At 45.9% G+C, this 27,805-nt stretch overlaps 1 protein-coding gene across 1 annotated transcript in view; it reads left to right on the top strand.

Moving 5' to 3' along the window:
• LOC131260263 (hemicentin-1) overlaps nt 1-27,805 on the top strand; it is a 112,763-nt gene that overhangs the window by 53,508 nt on the left and 31,450 nt on the right. Inside the window, exons 10-11 of the mRNA XM_058261939.1 lie at nt 11,489-11,648; nt 24,202-24,410. Coding sequence (XP_058117922.1) covers nt 11,489-11,648; nt 24,202-24,410 — 369 coding nt within the window. The remainder of the gene's footprint in view (nt 1-11,488; nt 11,649-24,201; nt 24,411-27,805) is intronic.

Genomic DNA, 27,805 nt, shown 5'->3' with positions numbered 1-27,805 from the left:
GACTCGATAGCATCTCGCTCGACAACGAATCCCGTTGACGGTAAGGTGATTCTAAGTTGCGGCGCGGACTGAATTATGTCCCATCGCACATTTCGCGTTTCGAAATTGGACAGATGACAATTTTGGGCTATCGGAAAGCATGTCGAACGTCAGCCACAGGAAGGCGTAACCAAGTTCTATTCAAGACAGGACATGACACATAGTTACTACGAAAAGCAAAGACGCTTTCGTTGGTTTGGCAATGGCAAGTCATTGGTATCTGAAATGCTTCAATATCATCATACATTCAATTGAGATCCCTTAATTAAATCCTTTCTAGAAATCAAGAGAAAACTTACAAAGGCTTCAAGTAAAAGGTTAGATACCTTCCTTCTTTTAAGTACCTAGTTGTTGGAGAGAGTTTAAATAATCCATCACTCTTAAAGGCATAATGGGAGACAGTTTTCCCCAAATTTAAGGAGCGCAATAGAAGTATTTCTTTCCATAAAACTCTCAAATCACATATCGAGATTCCATAACTCAAACTCACTAAGAGCTCGAACAAGACAATCATCTTGTTCTCGGGATGTTTCCCAACGGTTTACGTTACAATATCACACACATCCACACCGATCGAACGAGCCGAACACATGGTGCCAGGACGACGTCGGAACGACCGACACCGACACATTTCCCGCTTTATTCCTTTTCGCGGTGGGGCGTTTAGTGCTTTACATCGTTTTTCCCCCCGGGCGGGTTTGCTCGTTCGCCGCTGCGGAGTTTGCTTCACTCCAGCATTCAAACATTTCAGTCACGTCCGACGAAACCAGTCCAGCGAGCCCCGGCCAGCCAAGAGTAAAGGATCAAGTCCATCCCATGCGATATGCATATTGAAGACGTTAAAATAATAAATTCCGCCCGTCCCGCTCGGTCGGGTTTTTCGGTCGGAGGCGATTGATACACGTCATTGCGAGGGAAACGTGGGGGGGGAGGGGGGCAGTGGTGCAGGAATTCCTGCGCATCCGCATTCTCACACGGTCACACTCCGGTGCGGGGCTGGATTCTGCAGGGTGAACGTCCCCACCCCCCGAGGCCCCGAAGAAGGGATTCACTTTAATGGCCACCCGTGCGCAACCCGGTGTGATGTTTAGGATAACCGCAAGGGGACGCGGGAAGCTTTGGGAAGGGTAAAAACTCATAAGAGCTCGGGAAAAATTCCAACCCCAAAATATGTGGCAATGTGAATCGACCAGAAAATATCCAATATTCGACAGCTCTCTCTCGCTCTTCCTCTCTCGGTCCGCACTGCGCCATCCTCCATCCTCCCATCCACGGCTTGGCTGACCGAAGCCCATTTTCCCGCCCGGTCGGAAAGGAAATGACTACGGCTGGACTAGGGAGGATGAGCCCTGGATCGAGGTCATAAAGTTATTCCGGCGCTCGGAGTCTTCGCTTCGATTCTTTTTCGCTTTCCCTTCGTTCTTTAAACTTTCCACGGGACGGGAAGGACGGGGAGGACAATCTTGCCCATTCTGTGACCTGCTCCTAATCCTGATTGCGTCCGATCAGGTCGGACCATTCACTCGGACATCCTTTCGGCCCGCAGCCTTTGCGGTTATCGGTTATCGACCCGAGGCTCCAAAAACTTCACTGCTTCTCGTTTTTATTTTCCTTGCAGCCACGCGCCAGAGTTGCTAGAAAAAGTTGTTGGGGATGACTTTAGATGTTATCTAAATATCTTCCCTATTCTCCGGAGGACGGGACGTGCCATAACGATACGTGTTTATATTTCCCTGATTTATGACACCTCAGATTTTATCCGGCTTTTATTATGGACTGTCAAAGAACTCTCCCTACAAACATATCGATTTCAATATTAAAAAGAAACATTCAAAGTAACAAACCACTTCGCTCAAAATAGTAAAAGTTGACATTTCAACAACACAACTTAATCGTTTCGATGCCGATGTTGGGCCCATGAAACTCTAATAATAGTACAAAATTAAATCAAGCTCGATAATAAAAGTAATGACGCTGTTCGTTACATCGAGTGTCCGCCCTCCAGTCCTCAAAAAGCGGTTTTATTTTTTACTCTAAAATGGTAAACGTTTTCCTTTTTTTTTGCTCCACAAAAGATCGCAACCAACCACTGGAAAATAAACGAACCGTGGTGTTGGTACAAGGTCTCCCCGTAATGATAATCATCCGAGCCGTGAACGGAATGTCCGCAGTTCACGATATTAACCACAGGCCAGCAAACACACACAGACATACACCGGCCCACATTGACGAGCGCTTTGGACATGAAAGTCCTGGTGAGCGGACAAAAAATCCTGGCCACAAAGTTTGAAGACAACAAAAAAGCCATGCACACACACACACACACACACTCACATAAAAGAACCGTGACCATGTTTGACTTGATTGCGGTTGTAGGCCGACTGACATTGTGCCTGTAACGGACCCGGTGGCAACAGCTGTCCTGTCTCCTTGATTAAGGTTGGCATTTTTCCCATTTTCCACAATGTGGTATTTTCCATTTTTCCATCATTTTCTTGCCGAGGCGTTTTTTTCTTTCTCTTACGCTTGTCGTAGTGCTTCTTTGTGCGCGCACAGTGTCCCTTGTTTTTGAGGCACAACTTTTTTTTCTGTTGCTTCCCTTGCTCGCCGTCATTCTTTCTTGCCTTATCTTGTTTTCACTTTATTAACCTTTTTTTTCTTCCCCGTTGATCTTCTTCTACTTCTTGTACTTCCGCTAGTCGGGCCGGTGGAAATTTGTTCCTCATTTGTGCCCGCCCCGAACTCCCCCGAGCCCTCGTCAATGCGGCAGACAATTGCTTTTTATGTATTTTACGCATGAACGACCGCAAATTGTATACAAAAGAAAACGCCAATTTTAAAACGATCAAAATTCTAGCCCCGCCGCGATGACAATGGTGGACATGAACTGCAAGCGCTTTCGCTTTTTGTGTTTGTCATTTTCATTAAATAATCATGAGCTAACTGTTGGAGAATTATGCTTCAAGTCAAAGATTTATGCTCGTCCCGAAAAAAAAGAAGCATCCGGTTGGGGAATAACAAGTAGCTTGGTTCGTGGAATAAAAAGAACCAAAATGTAGACTTTACTTTTTTAACTCGATGAAAGATACAAGCTTGCTAAAAGTAACAGAAACATCGGAGAATCAAAATGACCAAAGGTTCATTAAATTAAGTTACGTTTCCATCATCAACAATTTTGAAGTTGATGAAATAATAATCCGTCGGCCATTCCGGCTTTCCACTGGTAGCTACTCTAGTAATTCGTTTAATCGACATCTTTTTATGCACTCCCTTCCGAGGGTCATCGAAAAACCGGATGATCAAAAGCAGCGCCTTTCAGCGCTGGCTAACCGAAAACATTCGCAAGTTCTCGCGCTTCCCGAAAAGGAAACACGGGAAAAGTTGCCTTTTAGCTGGTGGATTAATAATTATCTCAAACTAGCCTCGGACAAGGACAACTCCTGAACCGTTGAAGTTCATCGTGGTAAGGCTGCATTTGGCTGACCTCGTCACGTGGCGCATCACTGCTCGCTTTCAAACATTCGACACTTTACCCCGGCTCGCCGGGAGTTTTCTGCTCACGGACGGCTTTTCATCGGCCCCCGAAACCGGGTAAAGACAATAACGACACGAGTGGAACACAAAAGCAATAGCATCGGGCGGCAAACGGTAGAGGCAACGAAAAAGTGTGCGCTTTCGGAAAAGATGAAAATGAGCCACCCTTGTCGGAAAAGTTTTGCCTTAACGAACTGGCCCACGTGCACCTCCTTCGTATTCTTCTTTTCTACAAGTCCTTGCTACTTCTAGCTCACCAAAAAAAAAAGGCCAAAAACTGACAAAAGTTTTCCTCCCCGTTTTGAAGCTTCCATATTACTGACCAGGACAAACTCCGTGCTCCGAGGCAAAATTAAATTTTCAACTCAACGGAGATGAACCTTCATGAGGAAAACTCTTTCGTGTCCGTCGCGCTTTGAGCAACTCGATCCGCCACTCGGCCTGGCTCGGCAGCGCAACGCCACTTGGCGACGAGTTTTCCCGCGATTGAACGCTGAAATGAGTTGTTGCGAAACCACTTTTGGATGAGTTCGGGGAGAGAAAAAAAAACATGAACTCTTATGTATAGATAAAAAGTTCAGTGACACGATGAACGGCTCGTTCCGTCCGTTCGCTTCGAGTTCCAGCAACACAAATACTTTTACTGTGCTATGTTACAGGACGGTACCCATTCATGCTTCATGAACTGAGTCTATAGAAATTCCAAAAACATCTTCATTAAAGATTTTGCAGACGAAATAAAAGTGGATCCACTGGGACTAGACAAGCCCGCTCAGTTTTGGAAGAATGCAGGCAAAGAATATTATGAAGAAACTTTTTGGGCAACCCTTATTTTTCGACGGAACAAATTTTGAAGTTGCTACCATAATAAAACTCCACTTGACTTATCATGCCAAGTATACAAAATCGTACATATTGCAATGGGATTAATTTTTCATACATACTACCCATTTCATACAATTTTAATCAATTCATGGTCAGTAATAATCAAGTTTTAAAAGAAATGGCACAACGGCACACTTTAAAGTTGTTTCATTTTGTGACTCGTCCATTTAAAGCCATCCCATCCGTCACTCTATGCATACTCCCACAACAACCATGTGAAAATCCCCAACCCAAAGCGAACCCAAACAATCCCTCTTTCCACCCTTCCCCCCTGCCCTACAAAACTCATCGTTCCATTCGACGTTTCGTTGCTTCGAACTTGCTCGTAAATGTTATGTAAATTTTTTATTTCCGCTTCTCACATTCGACCATCCGGTTGGCCTCACAAATGTGTGCTCACCCATTGTACTACCCCTGCAATCCCGTGTGTGTGTGTGTGTGTGTGCCGGGATCGGGATTTCCTTCCAGCGACCCGAACGGCCGAAATCTCAATCGGACCGCCAATAACTCAAACACTTTTCCCATGTAAACTCGGTCCCATAAAACGGTCGTAAAACAGGATAATAATAAATGCATAAATTTACACACTAGCCGCAACCGTGTCTAGGGGGGTTTTCGCACAGTTACTCACATGAATCTGGAGCGTAACAACATGTAAATCAGAGATGCGACTTGAAATGTGGGGAAAAAAAATGGCAAATTTCGAGCAAAAATCTATCTGATGGGCGGTTTTCTACTATTTCAAGACGTTGAAATTGACTTTAAGAACCATTAAAAAGTTGTTTTTGATTTGTAGGAAACGTAATAAATTTAGTTTTGGTTGTCAGTTTGCTAATATGTAACATTGGTTTGAAGAAACGACGCAGATACCAATAAGCAATCATTGTCCTTCCCGTTGTTGCAAGTCCGATCAACTTTATGGGATTTCTATCCATGTTTGGACAGGCTGTGCGAGGTAATCTTCAAGACAATCTTCGCCTTCCCCTCGCTTTCCTCGACCAACTGCCAACCGATGCTCCGTTGACAAACTTTTAATACTTTCCAGCAACTGGATTTCATTTTCGCCAGTTTTCGCTTCCCGTTCCGTTGCTCTTTGTTTTTCCACGACGCCGCATTTTACTCGGCACAGATTGTTTCATTGTTTTTTTTTCTCCGGCCTCGCTTCCGGCAAGACGGACACGAGTGGCGAGCGCAATGGGTGGGCAATAAAATTTTACATTGCTTGCAAAACCATTCGGAAATGGAATCCGCGCCGTCGGATGTCGCTTCCTTTGACACACAGCCTGGACAAATGTGAACATGGGCTCCGCCGGAAGACGTTTGCGCCTCGCGGACCGCACGACGAAGGAAATGGCAGGGAAAATTCAATCGATTTGCACCACTGCGCCATAAACCGCAGGGCGCGCCGGGAACGGAACGGAGCCAGTGGACGAAAGGTCACGTTTGCACAATTTTCCCGCCCGTCGTCCGATTTTTCCGATCGAGCATGTTGTGCATCCGGTGGTGGGCTACCATAATCTACGCTTTCGGCTTCTGAGTTTGCTGAAAATCAGACGAATGGGGCCCCCCAAAACATACGCCACAAGCAATTCATACTTGACCACCGGTGGCCGGAACGAAAGGCGACATTTTGATAACATTTTATTGCCTACATCGATTTTACTGCTTATTGGAATTCACTTCCTCGAATGCACCCTCCGAAAGGCGGGCGGGTGGGCAAACGGAAATTTAAAATCCGCACCATAAAAACTACCACCAGAAGGCAAGCGAAGGAAACCGAAGGAAATCGTTTCCTATTCTTCACCCCAACTTTCAGCATTATTGGAATCAAGATATTCCAGCGGGCCAAGAAAGAAACGGAAACCAAGAATGACCGCTTCCGATAGTTTTAGGACTATTGACCAATTGCCAGAGGGCGAATAAATAAAATCGCTGCTCTTGCGCCAACTTTTAACTTCGTCACGAGATTCCTACAACTTGGTGGCATTAAAGTAAATCAACGGAACTTTTTCGCGCTAATAAGATCCTCAGAAAATGGTCAGAAAAAAACTTTCACAATTGTTTATTGGCTTGCATACTTTGAACTTTGTTCATTAAGACGTTCCCAAAGAACGCCACTCTTTGCAAAAAAGTCAGAAATCAGTATTCATAATCCAAATGCGAACATTAAAGATCCATCTTACAATCTTAATGCCTCTTCCATTTTTTTCATATTCTAAAAGTTGTGTGTTTCTTCCGGGACAAACAAAACTCCGGTATTCTACCAAACCGCAGAACAGAATGCAAACGCCAATGAACTCGTCGGGAAAAAAGCTGTCTGCGTGAAGGGAGAGCCGCGGCACGGGTTGGAATCAATTAAAAAAGTACGGAAGAGCAATTTGATTGGAAAAGTTCTGCACCATCGATTGTCGAGTAGTTTTTCAATTAAATTTAATTTATCTCCATTCCTACGCGCCAATTTTATTCGCGATATTTTCTCCTCTCGTCACACAAACTGCCGTTTTGTGGTTGTGGGGCGTTTCACCTTTTATACTATGCGCAGCTTTTGGACCAGCGTCTCCACCTTCGATGTAAACTCATTGTGAAGAAGCTTTCGTTGGGGAAAGAGAGTTTTTCCCTTTTCTTTACTACAACTCTTTGCCGTCCGCTTTTGCTTTGCGGTTGTGCAGAGAATGCTCCGTTTGGAGAGCTAGAAACGGAAGTTTTTATCTGTTTACCCAGGACTTAAACCGTTCCTCTGAACGTAGCTATATGGTTTCTCAAAACCTATGGATTGCTTTTCTTCGATCAGAGTTTGTTCTAATTTTTAAGTAAAGTGCATACAATTTCTCGTTCGAAAACTTTCTGCATGCCCAAAGAATAGGTTTTTTATATTTATCTGCTCTTACAAATAATTGAAGCAACAGTTTTGGATTATACGCATTAATGTCACTAAAGGTACAGAATATTAAATTCAACTTATACCTTGTTGCGTTAAATATCAAAGATGTATCCATTTCATAGTTTTAATTTAAATATGTTTTAAGCTTTTCAAAAACTCCTTCATAAATACGAGTAACAACAAACTCTTACTCATAGCATTTATTTCGTGTTAAAATCAAACAGAGAAACAGACCTGCCAACCATTGTAATGAACTTCGGTACAGTTTATTGATGCACAAACATTGCGTCCGATACTGTTGTGCTGGTTTTCCGTTCGACTGCTCCGAACTAATCATTGCGCCAGGATCAAACGGAAAATGCTACCATTCGCCTCTCGAAAACCCCTGGTCAGCCTGCCACGAACGCAACGCTACTGCATCATCGAAATGGCGTTCCGGGAAAGCGCTTTTAGGTTCAGCGCAGGTGGTATTTTATTTAAGTACAAATTTTAATTAGACACATGCCACTGTAATAACACTGAATGGCCTGCCACGGGACGAGGCGTAAATGGGTAGAACGAGGGGGAGGGGGGAAGAGTGTAGAGCAGCAGTGTTGCCAGCAGCGTTCGCGATCTTCCCACGGTTTCACAAATCGACGTTTAAAATGTATTTCTAATTGGCAACTGTTCCGATCACCGACGGTCGAACGGTCGTTGTGGAAGGTTGTTTTTAGAAGCTTACAGTGCTATTTTCACCGGAAAATTCTAAAATTGTTCTCGTACTCTACTCCTGCGAAGGATGGGAATGGTTCGTCCCCGGGCAGGAAGGATGGATGCGCGGACGCTATGCAGCACTGCAGTCGTATTATTTCCAGGAATTTCGCTTCAATTATCGCCGACTTTCCGCTAGTTGAAATTTAATTTCATCGCCATTCGACATCGCTGTTCAAGCGATGGAAGTGAACGATAGGGATTCACTATGAACAAAAGTTTGTAAGTGACCTTTAAGTTGCAAGGTTGTTTTATATAAAATATAGAAAAACCTTGATAATCTTTGAAAGGAAATGAGAAAAAAATATATATAAATAGGTTAAAAAGCATCTCTTATAAGCGAGTTAAAGGTAGCTCAAACGTTGCAAATGCGATCCGGGGTTTTACTGATTCTAACAACCTTTCCAGCAAAATGTTCCTTTCATTTTCTTTCTGTAATGACCTCTCATTAGGGAAACTCCGAACAAGCGTTGCCATTGTGGGCGAACAGAATGTCAAAAAAACCAATGTTGCATTGTCTGTTTTACACTGCCTCGCCGGCTTTCCCTTTCGAACATTTTCCTCTCTCGACTTCCAGAACAGTTTAATTTTTACTGCTTACTTGATTGCTCTATTCTCCGAGTCCAGAGTTGCCTTTTTTCATCGAAACGGATTGGCACCCCGACCGAGCTGGCGCGTTTGTATGTATGTGTGTAATGACAATAATAATTTAATCTATTGTTGAACTTCACTCCAGCCCATGCCTTTAACGACAATGTCTAACAACACCACTAGAACAAGCGTTCGCCGGCATGTTCCCATCGTTGCCCTATCGGTTGAGCGCAGCTGGAAAAACGCGTGGAAAACTGAACCTTGCGCGGGGTCAAACCGGAGAGGGGGGGGAGAGTGAAGCGACGAACTGCACGGAAACGGATACCGGTAACGAGCAGCTCTGTTTCCCTTGCTTTCCCTCCCCGCACACACACACACACACACTCACTCACACGCGGCAACCCAAATAAGGAGCTCTTCCGGTTGGGCCAAATACCTCGCGTACCCTTCCGGACTATCTTTTTCTTGGGTTCTTCCTCCCAACCTCGTCCGCTCCTTGTTTCCGGCGGGAAACGCTGTCCCTTAAACGGCGACATCGAACCAACATTTTCCTCCTTTCGTTCTTCTTTCTCCGCGACCGGGCCGGGATTTACCCAAACTTCCCAGTCCCCCCCCCTCCCCTCCCCCACTCGCCCCAGTTTTTCCACCATGTGCTTGTTTGTGCTGCGCTATAAAAGCGCTTTTCAGCGCGTCTAAAATAAACGTTGAATGAACACATTTTCCGCTAGAATTTAATTTTCTTTTATTACTTTATTGTTTTTGTAATCATTGCACATCGCCCGTGTCCGTGACGCTCCCGCGTTTTCGGGGGTCTAGTGTTCGGTTTTTCGGTGCGCTTGCCTACTTTCTACCCTTGCCGATGGCCAGCGCTCTTTCACACAAACACACATAGACTCGAGTTTGGGTCGGAGCGCACCAAATGACGCAAAATTGGCACAAAATGACAGCCTTCCGTCGAGCACGGCGACCGTTTCGCTGGTCTTATGGTCGTTTTGTCGTCGTTCGCTTCGGGGTCCAGTCGTTGCTCGATCGTGGTGGATATTTTTACAGCCGTTTTCCCCGGTGGATGTTATTTTCACTCGCCCTGCAGCCCAGAGCCGCCCGACTCGTTGACGGGCATCAATATTGGTTCGGTGTCAACTTGCTCTTATTGCCACCATTGCGAAAGGCTTGGAAAAATAAACTAAGAGTGAAATAAAGAAGAGCGCAATGTTACTGCCTTTTGTGTAGGGCATATGCAATATGGTTGGGTGCATGGAAAATTGTACGAAGGAAATTTAATCGAGTTGAGTTATGGTGCTGCTCAGCCCTGTACACATTTTCTTGTTGACCAACTCAATTCTGAAGCGTAGGTTCAGTTTCTTCCAACACTTTGGATGAAAATCGATCCCGTCTTCATACACCCGCAGCGGAAAATCGCATCGCAACCGAAGCCTCTGCAGGTGGCGTTTAGATGGTTATTACCGGCGCTCACATACGCCGCATTATTATGCGTTATTTGTGCGTTTAACGCCAACCATCCTTGCCTTGTGTTATGATTATATACGACGGACCCACACCAGCACACCCGCACCACCGGTAAAGTATTCATAATTTCAACCTTGTAAAGTGCGGGCTGCGGGGCTACGTTTCCATTCATGATTTTTTACGACCCCGACACCGAACAGCTAGGGAAAACGGGTGGCGGGAAGGTGTAACAAATTGTGCTAAAACCGACAGGAAGGAACACATTAAAGTGCTCTGCCATGTTTTACCATGAAGCTTGATTTCACTTGTCTTGTCTCCTCCTCGTGACGGAGGGACGGAGCACAAAATAGAACGCTAAAACCGTTACATTAAATGGTGAGCACCTTCTCATATCACCTTGACGTGGCCCTTCGTGTAACTACCGGCGGGACGTTAAACCGAGGAGAAAAAAAAAAGAAGAGCAAACCGACCGACGCTGAACTGGCGACCAAAAGCATCCAAACGATCCCCTCTCGATTCTCGCGTTCCCACCCCCTCCCAGCGTCCCGTGCGGTTAGCGCAGCATCAAACGGCAAATGGAGACGCCTGGTCGCTCGTTCCCGCGAAATGGCTGCGTACTTAGCGAGAGAGGGTGGGTGCGGGCGCACACGGAGCGGGCACGCACACTGCAGACTCTAAATAAATAATCATAATAATAAAGCTCAAATTTACTGCCGACGCACTTGTTTTTCTTCACTTTTGACTTTTCCTAGCGGCTCCCTCGCCACGGGAAAGCGGAAAAATCCCCGGGACGAAGAGACGAAGAAAAAACAAACGCACCTCGTGTTTGCTCGTGTTTGTAGCAGAAAGCAACATCATGTACACATCAACAACGGCAGCATCAGCAGCAGAAGCCGTAGCATATTTTTATGATCATAACGGAAATTTTATTTCACTTAATGTACCTGGCTGCGCGCACAACGAAGCGCGCAAACTGCGGCCGGAAAATAAGCCTCGGGCGGTGCTGCGTTCGTTCGTTCATTTCGTGTCATTGACTAATAACTTCAAAGCGATTCGCGTGGGCGAAACCGAGGCGAAGGTGGCAAAACGCAAACACCCAGCAACACCTTGGATGCGAGGGGCGGGAAATGCGTCGTGGATGCGGGGGTTTGTGAGCACTTTTTGGCGCAAACGGCGGTTCACTTTGTTGATGCTGCCCGGAGACAAACACAGTGGAAATGAGCAAACCGACCCGGGGTATCGTCAACGCACTTTGATGGGTTTTTCCGAGCGAACGAGCGAGCGAGCGAGCGAGTGGTTTTTCATGCATGCCGTCTGTTTTCCTTTCGCTTTCCGTTGCAGGATCAAGTCGTACAGCACAACTCCAAGTCGGGCGTCATCATGAGCAGTACCGCACTGGCGCTGCAGGTGGTGACGCGACATCAGGCCGGAAACTACACCTGCATTGCATCGAACGTGGAGGGCGACGGCGAGAGCAATACGGTGGATCTCAAAGTTATGTGTAAGTATCCCATTTTCCAGCCCAATGTCGAGCTCGTCGCCAACTTTGAATGAACAATTTTGCGAGGTTTCCCGAGGGGCCTATTGGAGCTTTTCTTTGACCTTTTCTTGGAAGGCGTTTTTGCTAATTTAAACCTTTAATTTTAACACTTATTTGAAACACAAAATTAGGAAAAGTTTTAACTGTTCTAGGGAAAACATATAAGATATTTCAAACATCATAAACTGACAGCACAAGCCCTTATTGGAATGAAAACAACAGCAAACAAACTCTTCCGGGTGACAAGAAAAAGCTTGAGGAAACTTCCAACTCGATCCTACGACACGCACGGAAGGTGTTGACGTGCGGAAAACTTCTCCGCTTAGCGTATGTCGACAGCGTGCCAACACACGTGGCACGGCAGGCGTTCAGTCGAGATGAGTCGGGTTGGGGGGGAAAAGTCTCTTCGGCACTAATTTCATAGAAGAAAGAGGAATGGTGTGGAGTGGTTTATGTAGCGACACGTGCAAAACCGAGCGCAAAGGTGCTGATAGGAATGATGCCAGCAGATTTTCCCCCGGGCCTCTCGGGCCTTCCATTGGCACCGTAACTTACAACGGTTGCGCCATGGGAACGGCGTTATTGGCGTTACCAACCGAGCATAACGAAGACAACACCACCACGACGACGACGACAACGGTAACGATGACAGTGGAAGAAACATAGCGAAAACCAACTTCCTAGCGACGAGACACCACCACTCGGCCCGCACCAGCGGGAAACCGGGTTATTGATGATTATAGTAGTGGCAATTTATGAAACGGATTACCGTTTATTTGTATTTGTTTCACAGTTTGTTTTCACCCTAAAACTGCTGCCTTGGGCTTGGCCCGCCGCGACCGAAGCAAAAACCGTCCTTTGTTCCTTTGGCCAAAGATTTCCTCTGCGCTTCGGCACATCTTTGAATTTTCCTAAAGCCACGCTTGGTTATGGATTTTTATGCGACCATTTCCTCTTCACAGCCCTTTTGCGCACCCAAAATAACCCCCCTCGTTCGCACACGAACATTTTCGTTCCGGTATTTTATTAAACTTTTTTATTGGAAGATCCTCTCTACCGTTTTTGGTGGTGGAGGTTAAAGAAAAATCATTACACGGCCAAGACTTCCATCAGCAAACGGCGGGAGGGTTTTTCCACGTTCCCGTGCTTCGAACGTGCCCCTGTTTTGCAATAACTGTATCATAATGTTGATAATTTAATTCCACCGACCAGCAACGGAAAGGAAAGGATTGGATCGTAGGGAAACACCCCGGTTTTGTTGGTGTTTCGGTGGGAAAATTGTGGGAAATGTTTACGGTTTTCACCTAAGAACGAGATATACATTGAATGGCCTTCGTTTAAGAAGCCAAAATAAGGTAAACGTCGTATGAATTTTCTTTATTTCTGTGTTCTTATCTACTTTTGAAATTTAAAAACGAGATACATTTTCAGTTAACTAATCCAGTTAAACCTTAAAAATTAAAATAAAGAGGCTCTAATCCCCCGTTCTTCTCGAAATAACAATGGATTAAGAGAAGCTTTCCCCCAAGTATCGTGAAACAATCCATCGCCATTGCAGCATCCTTAATCCGCTGATTTGCTTATGGTCGATTTGTTGTGAATGCAATTTCGCTGATTGATTCCCACAGTCCATTCGTTCCCTTTGCTCTAATCCCATTGTCCGGCACTCGTTACTCGATGGTGACGATGATGATTTTCCACCCAATAGCATCGGAAAACGGTTCGCCCTTCGCTGCAAACAACGGTCAATCAACGTCGAGGTGCTGCTGCGCATTCGAGCGCATTGCCAAACACGGCGAAAGTTTGCTGCAAGCAATCGACGGTAGCTTCGCGTCACCGTTAAGCTCATCATTATTCTGGAGTAATGCTTTGTAATTTGGACCGAGAGACTGGCGCATCGTGTCGCTCTTTCGGTTTTCTCAGACTTTACATTTTGTTTCCTTTGTTTTACCACCCCATTTTCCCCTCCCCCCGGGGGCTTTGCGTTCAGATCGTCGTCTTTATTTCGAATGCCGAACAATTCGCAAGTTCATTTCAGACAGCATATTTTAGCTCCTTGTAATCATTCGTTTCCATCTTTTACAACTTTTCACTTCACGGCTGTCTTTTTCTTCTGGCCTTTTTGTCTGCGTGCTTTGTCCTCACCACTTACGTTTCCACCACCTCCCTGTGAGCGTGTCGAGTTTTCATCGGAACAGCCACGAATGGGAAAGGGTTAGAAAAACGGCAACACGAACGTCGTTTTCCGCGGGATCTTCCCTCCCCGGGAAGCCCCCTCCTTTGCTCAACACCGGGCCACAAACAATCAGCCTGCCAGTGGGAAAATAACTAAAAATTCACCAGAGAAAACTCATTAGTCAAAAAAGTTTCGTTGCACTTTGCAAAAATATTTACGTGTTTTCCCTCCGGTGGGAAACGAGGAAACGAGCTGGCGTGACGGTGCCTTCGAATGACTTCGATGGTGTTTTCAGCCCGGACTATACTTTCAACAACAACACCCACCCACTTTCCAGTTTTTCACCCACCCCTTCTTCGGGGTGTTCGGTAGAACCCGAATTCGACGAACATTTCACGTGGCTTGAGCACAGTTTCCTTCCCGAAAGTGGCTTTCTTTACCGACGACCGACGAGTGCGGTTGCCACCAGCAATGCCATCCGTACGCCGGTTTGTGGTGTGCGGTGGAAAATTCCTTTCGGAAAAACTTGCCCATCCCCAAACCCCGTCGTCTGGAAAGCCCGAACGCAACGCCGAATCGGTATCGCGAGAGGGAAGAATGCAGTTTCTGCATGTAAATTATTGTGTTTATTTTAAAATTTTGCCAACGTGCTTTCTTTTTCCCTTATGTTCCCACCCCTGCGTTTCCTTCCCACTCCCAGTGGTGGCATTGGAAAAATAATCCCGCACCCAAAAACTTGCTCTTGTGCATCGAGATTTTTGGCCTCGTGCTGCGCCGCCCTGCGAGTGCATTTTGGGACGGCGAAGGAAAGGCACACCATCGACGATGGGCACGGGGAGTTTTCTTGTTCGCTTTTCCCTTTTTGAACGACTGGGGGAAAAGCTCGCTACCCCGAAGAGACGGTAAACTAACGATAGCAAATCCAGCCAGCATTTCGCTGCGTTGTAAACAGTGGCGTTAAGCCGTAAACTTTCTTGTTGCCAACCGAACACCGACACCTCCGATGACTTTCTCACCTCCCTGTTCACCCCCTCTCCTCCCCCAGTTCCCGTTTTCTGTTTGGTCAATGGTTCCGAGGGTTTTCCCAGCGGTGTTCCGGGGAGGGGCCAGCATTCGTTTGGTTGCGAAAAAGAAAAGTTCCTGCTGCGGTCGACCCAACTCCGGGTGCATTCCAAATTGCGCTCGACAGAGATTGTGTCCCGGGGCTTGAATAATGTAACACTAACAGCTACTTGGGCAACACTTGGGATGTTGGAAGCGGCTCCCTTACGGAAGCTCTCATATTTTTGGCGACGAAGGTAAATTAATCGTTATTCCAAACCCTTGTTTTTCTTCCGGTGCTGTAACTTTTGCCGTAATTTATTAGATGCAAAGGAACGATAAATTGTTTACGGAGAGACCTAGACATCGGTCGAGTTTACGCATATGATCAGTCTGCCAAACCCAATTGAGTGGAAAATGAATATCGAACCGCACCGTTTTGGTTCGTAAACGAAGTAAATACTTTTTTCCGCATTCCCTCTTCGGTTAGCCGCAAGAGAAGCTCATCAAACAATCGGTTTGTATAAATTACATCACAACAACTTCAATAAAAACTAATTTTCCACCGAGCACACAGGGCGAGCGATGTCTACTCTTTGGCTCCGGCAAAACATTACCATATTTTAAGCCAAACTTTCCTTATCAACCCTCTATATTGCATTCACGCACAAACACACACACACACCATCGTTTGCATGTGCCGTGTTCTGATGCGGAGTTCAAGCGGGTTTTCCCGGTTCACCACCCCGCAACCCGCACCGGAAACATTCATCGATGAAACGCATGAAATGTGCTGAAGACAAATACGATTTCCATTTTACTCCCGATTGCTTCCTGCTCGGAAAAAACGGAGGGCGGGGGGGGGGGGGGGGTGCGGGATGCCGGAAGTGCAGGATAGACCAACTTTTGTTCACCCAGGTTGGGGTAAATATTTGGCAAAACGAATGCCGGGTGGAAGCTTCGTGGCCCTTGAAGTATGAGATATTGTTCCCTCGTTCTGGGGAAGTATTTGGGGGAAAGAACGAAAGTCGAACGAGACATGAGGGAGGAAGGCAAAGTTTTCCCCTTCAAACCGTCTGCTACAGCCGGTGAAAGATTTTGTAAAGCACACACACACACACCGCTTGCAAACTTCTCGGAAAGCCGTGAAGTAGAAATGGAAAACGGCTGATGAACGACGGGAAATGGAGGAAAAACGACACCCGAAGCACACGTTCAACTTCAAACGAAATTTTATTTACAATTCAATTGACTTTCCACCGAGCCACTCCGAGACCGTTTGGAAACTTACTTTCCATCTAATATGTTAATATTTCATCCGCTCGATCGAACGCCCCGCCCGCCTCGAACGTCTCGTCGATCCGCCACAGCGTTTGCCCCTTCCGAGTTTCCACGTGAAGAAAGGCTATTTGGATTACGAGTTAAAATTTGTTCTTTCGTTTCGTTTACCGCAAGAGCTTCCTGAGGCGTGTACAGCTGCAGCACGCCACCCGGTAGATACGCAAATTTGACGCAAACTTTCCTTTTCGCCCACGGCCCGGGAAACAGAATGCAGCTTTTCCGAGCGCCAAAGCGCGTAGAGATTCTTTATAATGCCAGCCGCAGGCGCCGACCGAGTGGGTGAAAATCTTGCATCTCGGGCCACTGTGGAGGAGGGGGGGAATAGTTAAAATGTAGTTCCCCGAGAGTTGCCTGGGAAAGTGTCATGTTGAGGGCGGCTTGCGGGAGGCTAACATCCGGTCCCAGCCTCCTCAGGGGACCCCTAAAAGACGGAGTTTCTGCATTCATCAGATGAAATTTATGTATAGTGTGCATAAAATTCTCCTTTCATCTCCCTCTCTCTCGGGGAAATTGTTGCTCCATTTCATTCCGTTTTTTCTTCCCCATAACCTAACTGTAATGTAACCCGTAGCATCCTCATTCACACACACACTCTCGTTGGTTTGAATAAAGCATTTAAAGTTATTGTTATAGTTTATTGCAACCGGAGCGCATTGGCAACACTGTCTGGGCACGAATGCAACAAGCCATCGCATGCATCCCCTGCTGCGATACGGGTCGTTTGGGGGGTTTGGGGACGATACAGTATGGCACGGGTGCGGGGCCATCTCCTGCATTTGAGCGTATTGTAAAGCAATCAGCGGGCCAGCAGTGTTCGCATAAAGTCAGCCCGTATTTTATGTCCTGCTTCTGACGGCTCGTTGCGGTTGCGGCCTTGGGTGTGGCCCTCATCGACAGTTATGCGATCCGACGTCGGACAACAATGGGTTCCTGAGAATAGATTTCCAGGAAAAGTACTCTATAAGAGCTAGGTTACATCCAATTGGAACTAAATATGTGACGCAATAAATTATATTTAGTAAGGTAACGTGCAACACATCATATTCACATTAAAATTGAACCAAGCAACCGGTGCTTGAGGAGCGATAAAAGGGCCTATTACGAAACTCGAACGTTCGATATTTTCCGACTCGAACGTCACATTTGCATTATGCCTAATTTTCGAGTTTCCGTTCGGCTCCCGTTCGAAAACTTTTTTGTCAATCAAAGTAATCTGTCAAACAATTTGGAAAAAATTGCATTACGGTCCACGAACGGATACCCCTCGAATTCGACAAATTTTTATCCGTCATTTTAGTGGACTCACGGGAGTTCCAATAGTAAATTTCGATACATAAGATACATTTGAAGTAAAATATAGCGGTTTCACAACACGAAGGTATCTTTTCGCTTTAAATTGGAGAAAAACCACACGCCAAACTCTTCACAGATTTTTCATTGTTTACAAAGTGCAACAGTCGATTCACACCAGTTTGGCAGTTGCGCATGGAAAAAAATCGATGATACTTTCATCGACTCGAACAAATAACCATAATGCAATTTTCTCTAACGTTCGAGTCGGCGGTTTTCGTGTGATGAGAGAGTTGTTCGTGAATCGTAATAAGCCCAACAAAGACCTCACAGGATAGCCACCACTGAGGGACAATTTTCTACCGAATTCTCCAATTTCTTCCATCTTTTTTACTGACGCTCTTTTTCGTCGTTGAAACTTTATTGTATTTGTGTCGAAAATGTAATAAATAAACATACAATCAGAGTATAAGTAGTTTGAGGTGGTTTACGTAAAGCATTTCTTAGTCAAAGAAGGCTTTCTTCAACAGTTATGCCCACCAAAACCGGAAAAAACATGGTTTATAGGTTAATAAGTTATCAAAAACATGGACTAGATTTTTTTTCTATTAAAGAACCTAAACAAATGTAGCAAAAATATTACAAAACTAAATTGAAGGAGCATTCTGCAGGAAACAAAATAGACGTTTATTATTTTTTCCCACCCGTGTATGGAGATGTGCACCAGTGCACTGCACTGACGAATTACTCGCTGGCAGTAATACTTGTCCATTCCAGCTTATTGTCACTTTAGAGTAATAGCTACATTACCGAAACTGCAAACCCTCCACCCTCCAACGTACGGGTTGCACCAAAATTCGAACATTGAGTGCATATGGCTTCCAGCCTTCCTTCTCCTTTACTCCGAACTCCGAACGAAAAGCAAAAGCGCCGATGCCGGAGCATGCAAAAATAACACCCCAAAGGGGCCTGGGAACGCCGGCCATCAGCTTGGCAGCGCTTTGTAATCATTGGCTTCCATTAGGGAAAGCGGGGAAAGTTAAGGCAAGCAAAGTTGCTTCGCAAAATTAGGTAAAATATATATATACGCCCTGGCGTAGATAAACTACGATCCCCGGCGAACGCAAACGCAAATGCAACCCACTCCCTGGGAGCCTGGATAAGCAAAATGTTGGCGAAATTACGACGGGCTGCCTCGTACGGCTCGTCATGGCAGAGGCGGCTTCGACTGCCGACTCTTCGGTAGGACGTGCGGCTTGGAGACCCATCCATGGCTGCTGCTTGTGCTAACGAACCATCACGACCATCGTCATCATCATCATGAGCATCAGCGCGATGATGGGAGCCCCTAAACGAAACATCCACAAACGTCCCATCGAACAAACGAACGAACGATACGGGGCCACATACGGCATACGTACCGGGGGAAAAGCTGGTACGAATTTGTAACGTGTCGGAAAAGCCCTCGTCGGTTTGTCATGTGCCCTGCATCTGCCCCAACGTCACGTCAGTCCGTGAGTGTATGGTTGTGTGTGTGTGCATATGAGAAAAAAAGGGACAAAATGTGGAGCATATCAGCCTGAGCGAGAGAGAGAGAGGGATATTTTATTGCAAATATATTTATGTTATTTGATTTTGATATGAATATGTTAGCACTTTATGCAGATGTAATAAAACATTCTGCTTCTGCCAGACGCGCTGGCAGATTGTGCCGGTTTGCCGTTCCGTCGTTCCATTCGTTCGTCGTTTGAGCGAATCGTCATCCCAGCAGCCCGGGCCAGCATCCGGCCCCCTAGCACCGGCGTACGGTGAAAGTGCAAATAAATTTCCCGAAACACCTTTTTCCTCCGACCTTTAAGCCACTGCCACTTGCGCTGACCTTTCTTTTTCGGTCCCTTTGTCGCTCTCGTCGCTGGGAACGGGGGAAGCAGGGGTTGATGTGAGTCATGTAATGGGTTGGTATTTATGGGAACACATGCTTAAAAGTAAAAGCAAGCCTGCAGCCAACCCAACACCGACGACTTCAATGCTAAACACATTCGCCACCGACAATACGCTTCCAATTGCGTCATGCCGATTTGGGCACGGCTTGTGACATTTGGCTTGAGGTTTTTCCGCCACCATTCCACTCCGCCGTGGTCGGATATCATTCATCACCTCGCTTGCCCACAGCTTTTCCCCAGGTGTGCCAGCTGGAAATGGAAGGAAATCGAAATTTTGAAACATTTTCCCTCGGTTGTGCGTGTGCCTGGTACTGATTGCGTCCAATCTTTTCAATTACCTCACTCACAGAAAGTCTTTCAAAATGGCCGAAAAATCAATCGAATCATCGGCAAACCATCTCGGCTCAGAAAGTACGTGTTTCTTTGTGGAAGGAAAATTCAACCGGGCAGATATTTTCACAAGCCAACGTCATCAAAAATTATTTACATGTCCAAAACTCCAAAACCCGGAAGTTCTCCGTTCCAAACCGTAGTTGTAAAGGTTGGAGCCATAAAAAGCCACGATTAAACTTAACAACTTCCTCCCCGACCACCCTCCCTCCCCTTCACGATTCCCCCTCCGATCGTTCTAAAACGTCCGGAAAGTTTTAGCAACAGATGAAGCTAATTCGTTTGGTAATGGAAATGGCACCGCAAGGTGAGACGAGAGGGGCAGTAGGTAAAGGGTACGATGGGTGTATGAGTTCCACACAACTATCTCCCGCAAATGTACAAACAAACTTTCCGAACCGTGTTCATAAAACATTCAAAAGCATGCTCTCGCCATGCTCGCGTTGGCCTTTCGGCGGCTGGAAAGGGGGGAAGGAAGGGAGTTTACGGCATGTGGGTGGTTTATTTGAAATGCACAATAAAGTACGACAGCGATCCGAGCGTGTGCTGATCGTGGTGGTGGCGGGGTGGTGATGGGAAAGGCAGATCAAAAGGTTTTCCGAGCTGCGGCCCAGGATGAAAACAAAGTGCATAAAAGAGAATTTAGAATTAGTTGGCAGGTGGGGCAGGACTGGAAGCGAGGAGGTGGGGTCCTGTTTGTGTGTTCGTGGACCACCCGAACACACAAATACTAACACATACGGCGCGCAGCCTAATTCCAGCGAATGAGATTGGTTTTGCTCGTTCCGAAATAAACAAACGGGCAACGTTTGATGAAATATTGTCATAACCTTTGACCCCAAATACAACCGCACGACGACACCAAACGAAATCAATCCAGCATTGTGGATGTGGCGGAGTTGTGTGCGTTACGCCTGCCAGGCACGTGCCCCGCTCCAACCCCCCCGACCGTCTCCACCAAGGCCATTAACAATCGTTTCAAAAACCAGGCATGGAAAAACAGCGCCACGCCGGTACGGGAAGGGGAACCAGGGTGTGACATTTTACTGGTGGTCTTTTAAAACATCGGTGATAATTGAAAATAAAACGTTAAACGCGTCACCCAGCGAACGGGAACTCGACCATAATGTAGAAGAAAGAAGGGCGTAGCAGGTATAATCATTTTCCCACACCCCGGGAAAATCAATAAAACTAGACCTACGGGGACATTAACACAGGGGAGGGGGAGGGGGGGCAGCCACCAGCAGCGAGCAAATCAAACGTCGAACAGCAGCCGGGCCCGGAACTGGCGGAATGCGAATAAAATCGCCCTCGAAAGCCACCCATTTGCATGGTAAAAGCTAATAAAAATGATTTAATGGGTCTAATTTTGTGGAAAAGCTTTTACTCTTCTCTTCATCACACCATCATCTGGTCGGTTTTTCCAATGTTCGGGTGTTTTATGCACGCCCCGCTTCCCTGGCCCGTCGCAGACATCGCGCATCGACACTTGATTTGATGGAACCTGGGGTGTAAAAGAAATGTAAGGCATGTGTCGATCTTTTTTCCTCCCTTTTGGGGAAGGAAAATGGGAAAAGAAATAACTTAACAGTTGCGGTTAGCAACGCGCGGAAATATGAGCATTAAGGCTCGAGACATTCGTTTTCCCTTCGCCTGCTTTCGAATGACTTTCTCTAACTTCCAAGGGGACCAATAAAACATTACTACACCGAAAAGACATTTCCCTAAAACATATGTTGCAAACGATCATTTCCGCTCGCTACAAGGGTAGGCTTTTCCGGTAGTCACACGAATAAACTACAATATCATTGGACAGAGGTCATGATTGGTGTTTACATTGTTGCGTGTAATAGGACGACGGTGAAAAAGAAAACTCATAACCAAACGCTGCAACCGAAGACAAACCGAATTAGGGATTGATTGTGGTTTTTCCAGGTAGAAGATTTGGTCTCCCGGACGGGTCTCGTTTGAGTTGAGACAAAGTTCCTGCGGAAAACGTGGTGTTTGTTTTCGCACGTAGCCTGATCCGGGTGGATTCGATCCGGGAAAAACGGAACACGGTAGGTTCCGGGGACGATTCCGAGCACAGCGTGTGATTTTTATCGCTTTTCCTGCTTTTCCCTGCCATGTTGGTCGGACCGAGCTACTCCCCACGGAGTGGACACTTACCGTGACCGTAAGTTAGCATCCAACGATCACCGTTCTGGTTAAACGTGAGAAAGCGCAAAGATAACAAGGTCGTAAATTTCTTAATTTTCATTTATCAAAATAAATACCTACGTGAACGGAAGACCAAACTCACTTGATATTCTAGGCCAGGTCTCCTTGTGTTCGTGTAAGGAATTCGCAACGGTTTACCTAACAGAAAAAAAGGAAAACTGTGTGAAATCGTAACGAAAATTTGAACGTACACACACAAGGAAGCACTGGATAGAAATTTACGACGAACCATTTGAAATTCAATTTCACAACATGCGTACGACCTCAAATCAATCACCTGGCGTCGTTTCGATCACTGGCGAAGGACTGGCGTACCTCGCACATGCAAATATTATTCGTACGGATTCGGTGACTTCCTGGACATTCCCACGCAAATGATCCAATCCATCAAAGCTCGTTCGCCCACGGTGCACATGAAGTTTAGCACCATTCATCGTACACCTGAAGCTGATGCTGTGTTCTTTTTGGCATAAAACTAGTTGTTTTCGAAAATGTTTCTGTCAAGGAAAAAACTTTATAGAACTTTTGAAAATTCATAGAAAACGATGAAAGATAACCTCGCAAAAAATTGAAAGTGTTCCTTTTCAAAATCACATGAGAACTACCACCTTAAAGGGAAAAATCTCACACCATTGCGATCGTAAACCACAACAGCACGCCCGAGACGAAAGTAAAAGTCATTAGTAACGGTACAAACGGTGTCCCAATGGCTTTTGTTTCTTCTCACGAAGCTCTCTTACTATCCACCTACACAGATCAATACATTTTCCTCCCCCCAACCCGGGCGATCCGCTCCCGGTGATCGAGACCGAGCGAGCAAGAAAAATCCCATTCGAAAAGTAATAAAGAACAATTGCGTCACATTCGGTTGATTTATAGATCGATTCCTGGCGCAATCCTTCCCGGGGATGTCGTTCGCCGCCAGAAAAGGATTGTCCCGGGAAACTCGGGACACCGTTGGCGGCTAACGGCGTGTAACCGAGTAGGAACAGCACCATAAACCATTGCTCAAATCGAATCTGAGCGAATCTTGGAACCACGTGTGTCGGTGTGTATGTTCTCTGGCGGAAGAGCCGACTCGTTAGTCTTACCGCAGCCCTTGTCCGGAATGTCCTCGCCGAAGGGATTTGTCCTGGCGCATTGCGCACTCCGGCGAGGGCGGTACCACGGAGCTCGGGCACGAGCAATCGAACTGCAAGGATCGCCCTGATGAATGGGCCCTCCGTTGGCTTTAAATCTTTCATGCACTTTAAAATAAATTGTCTTACCCTCGGCCAAGCGCATCATTCTACGCGTGTTTCTGTCATAAATTTCCACGCAAGTTGACGTCGGAAAAGTTATCATACGTTTTACAAACGCCGATTCACACATCAAAAGCCATCCGATTCCAACTTTAATACAGTTGAATGAAATGAAATAGGCAAAAGTAAATGTAAAACCTAAAACGGAATAAAATATTATTCCACCTTCAGCTTCAATTTATATACACTCTGCCTCTGGCTTCGTTACTGCAGTTTCCATTGCAGAGAATTTATTCACTACGGCTCCTTAATATTTCATAATGGCCGTTCCGATTGATGAGTGATCTCGCTCGCGCTTGCTCGTGATTGTAAAACACAGCGCGGCATTCCGTTTCGGCAGCTTTTTCTAACGGTTTATGTTTCTGCCTAACGAACCAAGCTGCGTTATGTAGATCCATAGATTGCCTGTCGTGTGCCTTCGTTCGTGGAAATAAATGATCGTGGTTTTTACTTCCTCCCTTTTACTTCTCTTTCCATCTCTCTCTCTCTATCTCTCTCCATTTTAGCTTCCCAATGGAACAATATGTCTAGCATATCGACAATCTTTAATTTATGTAAAACACACAATGCTTTCAGGATTTACGAGCGTGGATTGGAAGTTTTGAGGGTAGTGTAAACAAAAATCTAACTAAATCAAACAAGTGTGACAAAAAGTGTACAATTTCACGAAGTGAAGTTATCATAATTTAGTACTAAGAGTATTGACGTTGAATTAAATAAATCTCACCAAACATTAAAGCTCCTTTAAATTGTTTCATACCTCAATAACTGACACTCTAGTAACCTTTACTACCATTTTGCCTCTTTTCCAGACAAACCAATCTGCCGTCCAGATCAGAAGAAAATCTACGGTGTCGCACGGAACGAGGCCGCGGAAATCCTCTGCCAGGTCGACGCCTACCCGCCGCCCGAGTCGTTCAAGTGGTCGTTCAACAACACCGCCGAAACGATCGATATGCCGCAGAGTGGATACCGTGTCCACGCCGGCCAAGCCTCGTCACTGACCTACACTCCAGTCAAGGTACGAAAGGCCGGTTTTCCCCCTCCTCCGCATTCGGTGGAAAAACGAAGCGGACAACACTCGTACTCGAGCATTTCGTTTTCAAGTGTCATCCGAATTTCCAAACTGCGTCCAACCCGACCTTGACCAGATAGTGCTCCCATTTCCCCCGAAGTTTTCCCCACCGCCCTCCCAAACGGCTCAAGCACGTTGCACGAGTTAATCATAACCTAACATAATGGCACCGAAGGCCTTTCCACGGAGCGAACACTAAAACTAAACCCGAAAGGAGCGGCAATTTTGTGCCCCCGATAACGAAACGAAACCCCAAACATATGCGGCCAATCGCTGACAAATGTGGTTTTAGGCGTACGCAAACCATGCCCTCAGCTTGCCAGCTGGTTTTCCAGCATTTCCACACGTGTTAGTGTGTGTTGTTGCAGCACCCGTTCGGTACCGTTTGCGAGCGAAATTTGATGTGCATAAATAATCAACGGGTGCGTGGAAATTTTGACATTTCCCATCCTCTCCGGCCCTCCCCCCCGGAGGCGGAAAATTCGGTGGAACGATTTGTGGAACACACCCGGGCACGCAGGCCGAAAAACGAGAAGCTAACTGCGTTTCCCGAAGCGAAGTCGTCCACCTGGACACGACCGACACTCGACCACGGCCGGCGACAGGATACGGAGTGGACGAAAAACCCGGCTGTCACCGATCGATGTCCGTTCCAGTTTTTCCTGGCCTGTCAACACCAAACATTGGGTTTTCTATTCTCTCGACCTGGGGAAAACTACGGTCCATGTGCAAAATTCTGTCCACATTTAATTAAATATTTAAATGATCTGACCTATAACAGCAGAAAACTACCCCCCTCCATCGAAGTAGCAGTTGTCCCTCCCCCTCTCCCCTCTTCAATCCTCCTTCCTGCCCTGAGAAGGTCCTGCCTCTTTTGTCAGTCTGGTGTCACATTATATTTTCCCCCGGCTGACCGAGTTTTCCTATCGTTATTTTTTTAATTTTTCATGCCCTGGTCAGCCGAGGGAAACACACATACACACACATAAAAACGGATTCACAAAATGCCGAGGCAGAAAACAAGGTGAAAAATCAAGGAAAACAACGGGGACGGTATTGAGGCTTCCGGTAGTCAAACTGTACCCAAGCGAAAAACACCCTTCGTATGTGTTTTTATGGGCCTCAAAAAACCGGCCAACGATATGTATATGTGTGTGTGTGTGTATGTGAGTATGTGAGGACGAACAAATATGAGTGCAAGGTGATGGTCGTGCTGCTCGATTTTTGCCTTTATTTATTTGTAAGCATTTTCCGCCCGGACAGCACGAGCCCGGGCAGGGTTTTCCATTTTCTCGCCCGGCTTCGGATAGCGTGCAAGGGCACCAGGGGCGGGGTGGGGGAGAAAAATGGACCGTGAAAAGCACCTCCCAACAGGGGTATACTTTATTTTTCATCACTTTTAAAAGCATTTTACCATTAAAGGCAAATTTGTTGCATGCTGCCATCGGCAGGCGGGAAAAAGGGGTTGAGCACGACGTGCCGCCGCCCGGAGCGGGAAAAGCCGGCATTGGCCGGCTCGCTTGCTGACGGTTATAATTTTTCATAAACACCACCCATTATTAACATACTATTAGCATAATCCATGCAATCACGCTGTGCGGTGGCACATGAGGTGGAAAATGAAAGCGCGCCAGCGAAAACGGCCCTACGCTCGTGGAAAATGGCGAAAGATGCAGCGGCATTCGCGAACCGGATGCCCCCGAATGCACACGCGCCAGGCGCGAGTGGAACAAAAAAACAGTGCTCCGAGCCGAGATGGGAGTATATCATTACGGTCACCTGGCGCAGGAACGAGTGGCCGGTTCGGGCCTATCGATGGCACACGCGCGAGAAGGAGACAGCAATAATAATTTCTCCGTGGTTGGGAAAATGTTTTCCTTCACGCAGATTGACGTTGATTGATAATCGGTCGGCGGATGGATGAATGGGGCAATTTGTTCGCGTATGACGAGTACTTATGCATTTATACACTTTGGTAGCATCGCATCAGACCCATTCGATCGTAATGTATGGTTATTCATTAAAGATGTGAAAACATTCTCTCGAAAGGTTCAATATAACACACTTTATGTAGGTTTCAATTATTGCTGAATTTTAAAATGCATTAATAAATACTGTTAAAGTTTTTTAGAAACGACGTCCATCCCAAATCGGTTGTTTTATGAAACGATCGTGTGCTATGGCAGGGTGGCCGATTAAGATTTATTTAAAGAACATTATTATGTTTTGTTTTTGATGAAAGTTATATGTTTTTTTTTATATACCGAATAGGTCCAAACTGTTTATAAAAACTGAAAACATATCTTTATCAGTTTATCTAACCTACTATAGATTTTGCAGTGATGTATTTAACTGTTCGCAGAAATAATATGTTCCTCCAAGTTAATCTCTAAATATTTTATATTATTTCATATTTATTTGAGACAATTTGCTTCGGAATCTTTTTCGCTTAAAATAAATGGCTCCATATTTCGCTTTGTTACAACATTTTCACAATTGTTTTTCGCATCTGGTGATGATGTAACCGTTGTGCCGGGAAACTAGGCCTTTCTCAACTATTTTCACGAATTCTTTGATCAATACTAATTACTCTTTCATATTATCGCACGACCATGGACCGAACCGGGCACGCAACAAGCTCGTAACCGGAATGTACTGGCCACACATCGCAAACACGCCACTTGACCATAAACCAGCAAAGAGTGCTTTCGAAGAAGAACGAAAGAAAAAGAGAAAGAGTAGATAAAGTGTTCAAATACTTTAGCTCAATCGATCATAATTTGGTCGATGTGGTTTTCCTTCCAGTAGTCAACAGCGTACTGTTTCTCGACGATTGGACAACAGCATCAAGTGGAGTGATTGAAAAGCCTCGGTACTTACACACTTTTCCGAGCCTTTTTGTCATTAAGAGACGCCGGTAGTTTTCCATTTCGGTTTTGGACAAAATAATACTCCATGACGAGTTATTACCTGTTTTAAATAATGTTGAGCAAACGTTGGACACGCGGACCTTGAGCGGAAGTACTACCGTGAGGAAAGCTCTATTATTCTTGCCGGGTTTTTCTCACTGAAAATGTCCACTTGAAAATAAAAAGCTATTCCCCCCGGGGGGTGGGGTGGGAGAAAATTTCCATAAAATCCTAAAACAAGCAAAAAGCGGACTGTTCGCATGTCGGATTACTAATGGCGTTCACTTCAGGCAAACAACACGTCAGCTCGTCGGGGCCACAAAGTGTATCCCTTCAAATAAATGTCCTGTCAGAATCGTCAGCGTCAGATCCCACCAACACTTCACCATCCCACCCCTTGATCGCATGCTCTTGCACTTCCATTGGTGATGA

This window comes from Anopheles coustani, chromosome 3 (genome assembly GCF_943734705.1).
Source record: "Anopheles coustani chromosome 3, idAnoCousDA_361_x.2, whole genome shotgun sequence".
Taxonomy (NCBI): domain Eukaryota; kingdom Metazoa; phylum Arthropoda; class Insecta; order Diptera; family Culicidae; genus Anopheles; species Anopheles coustani.
The sequence above is the reverse complement of the archived record's forward strand: the minus strand, read 5'-3'. Positions and strand labels throughout refer to the sequence as shown.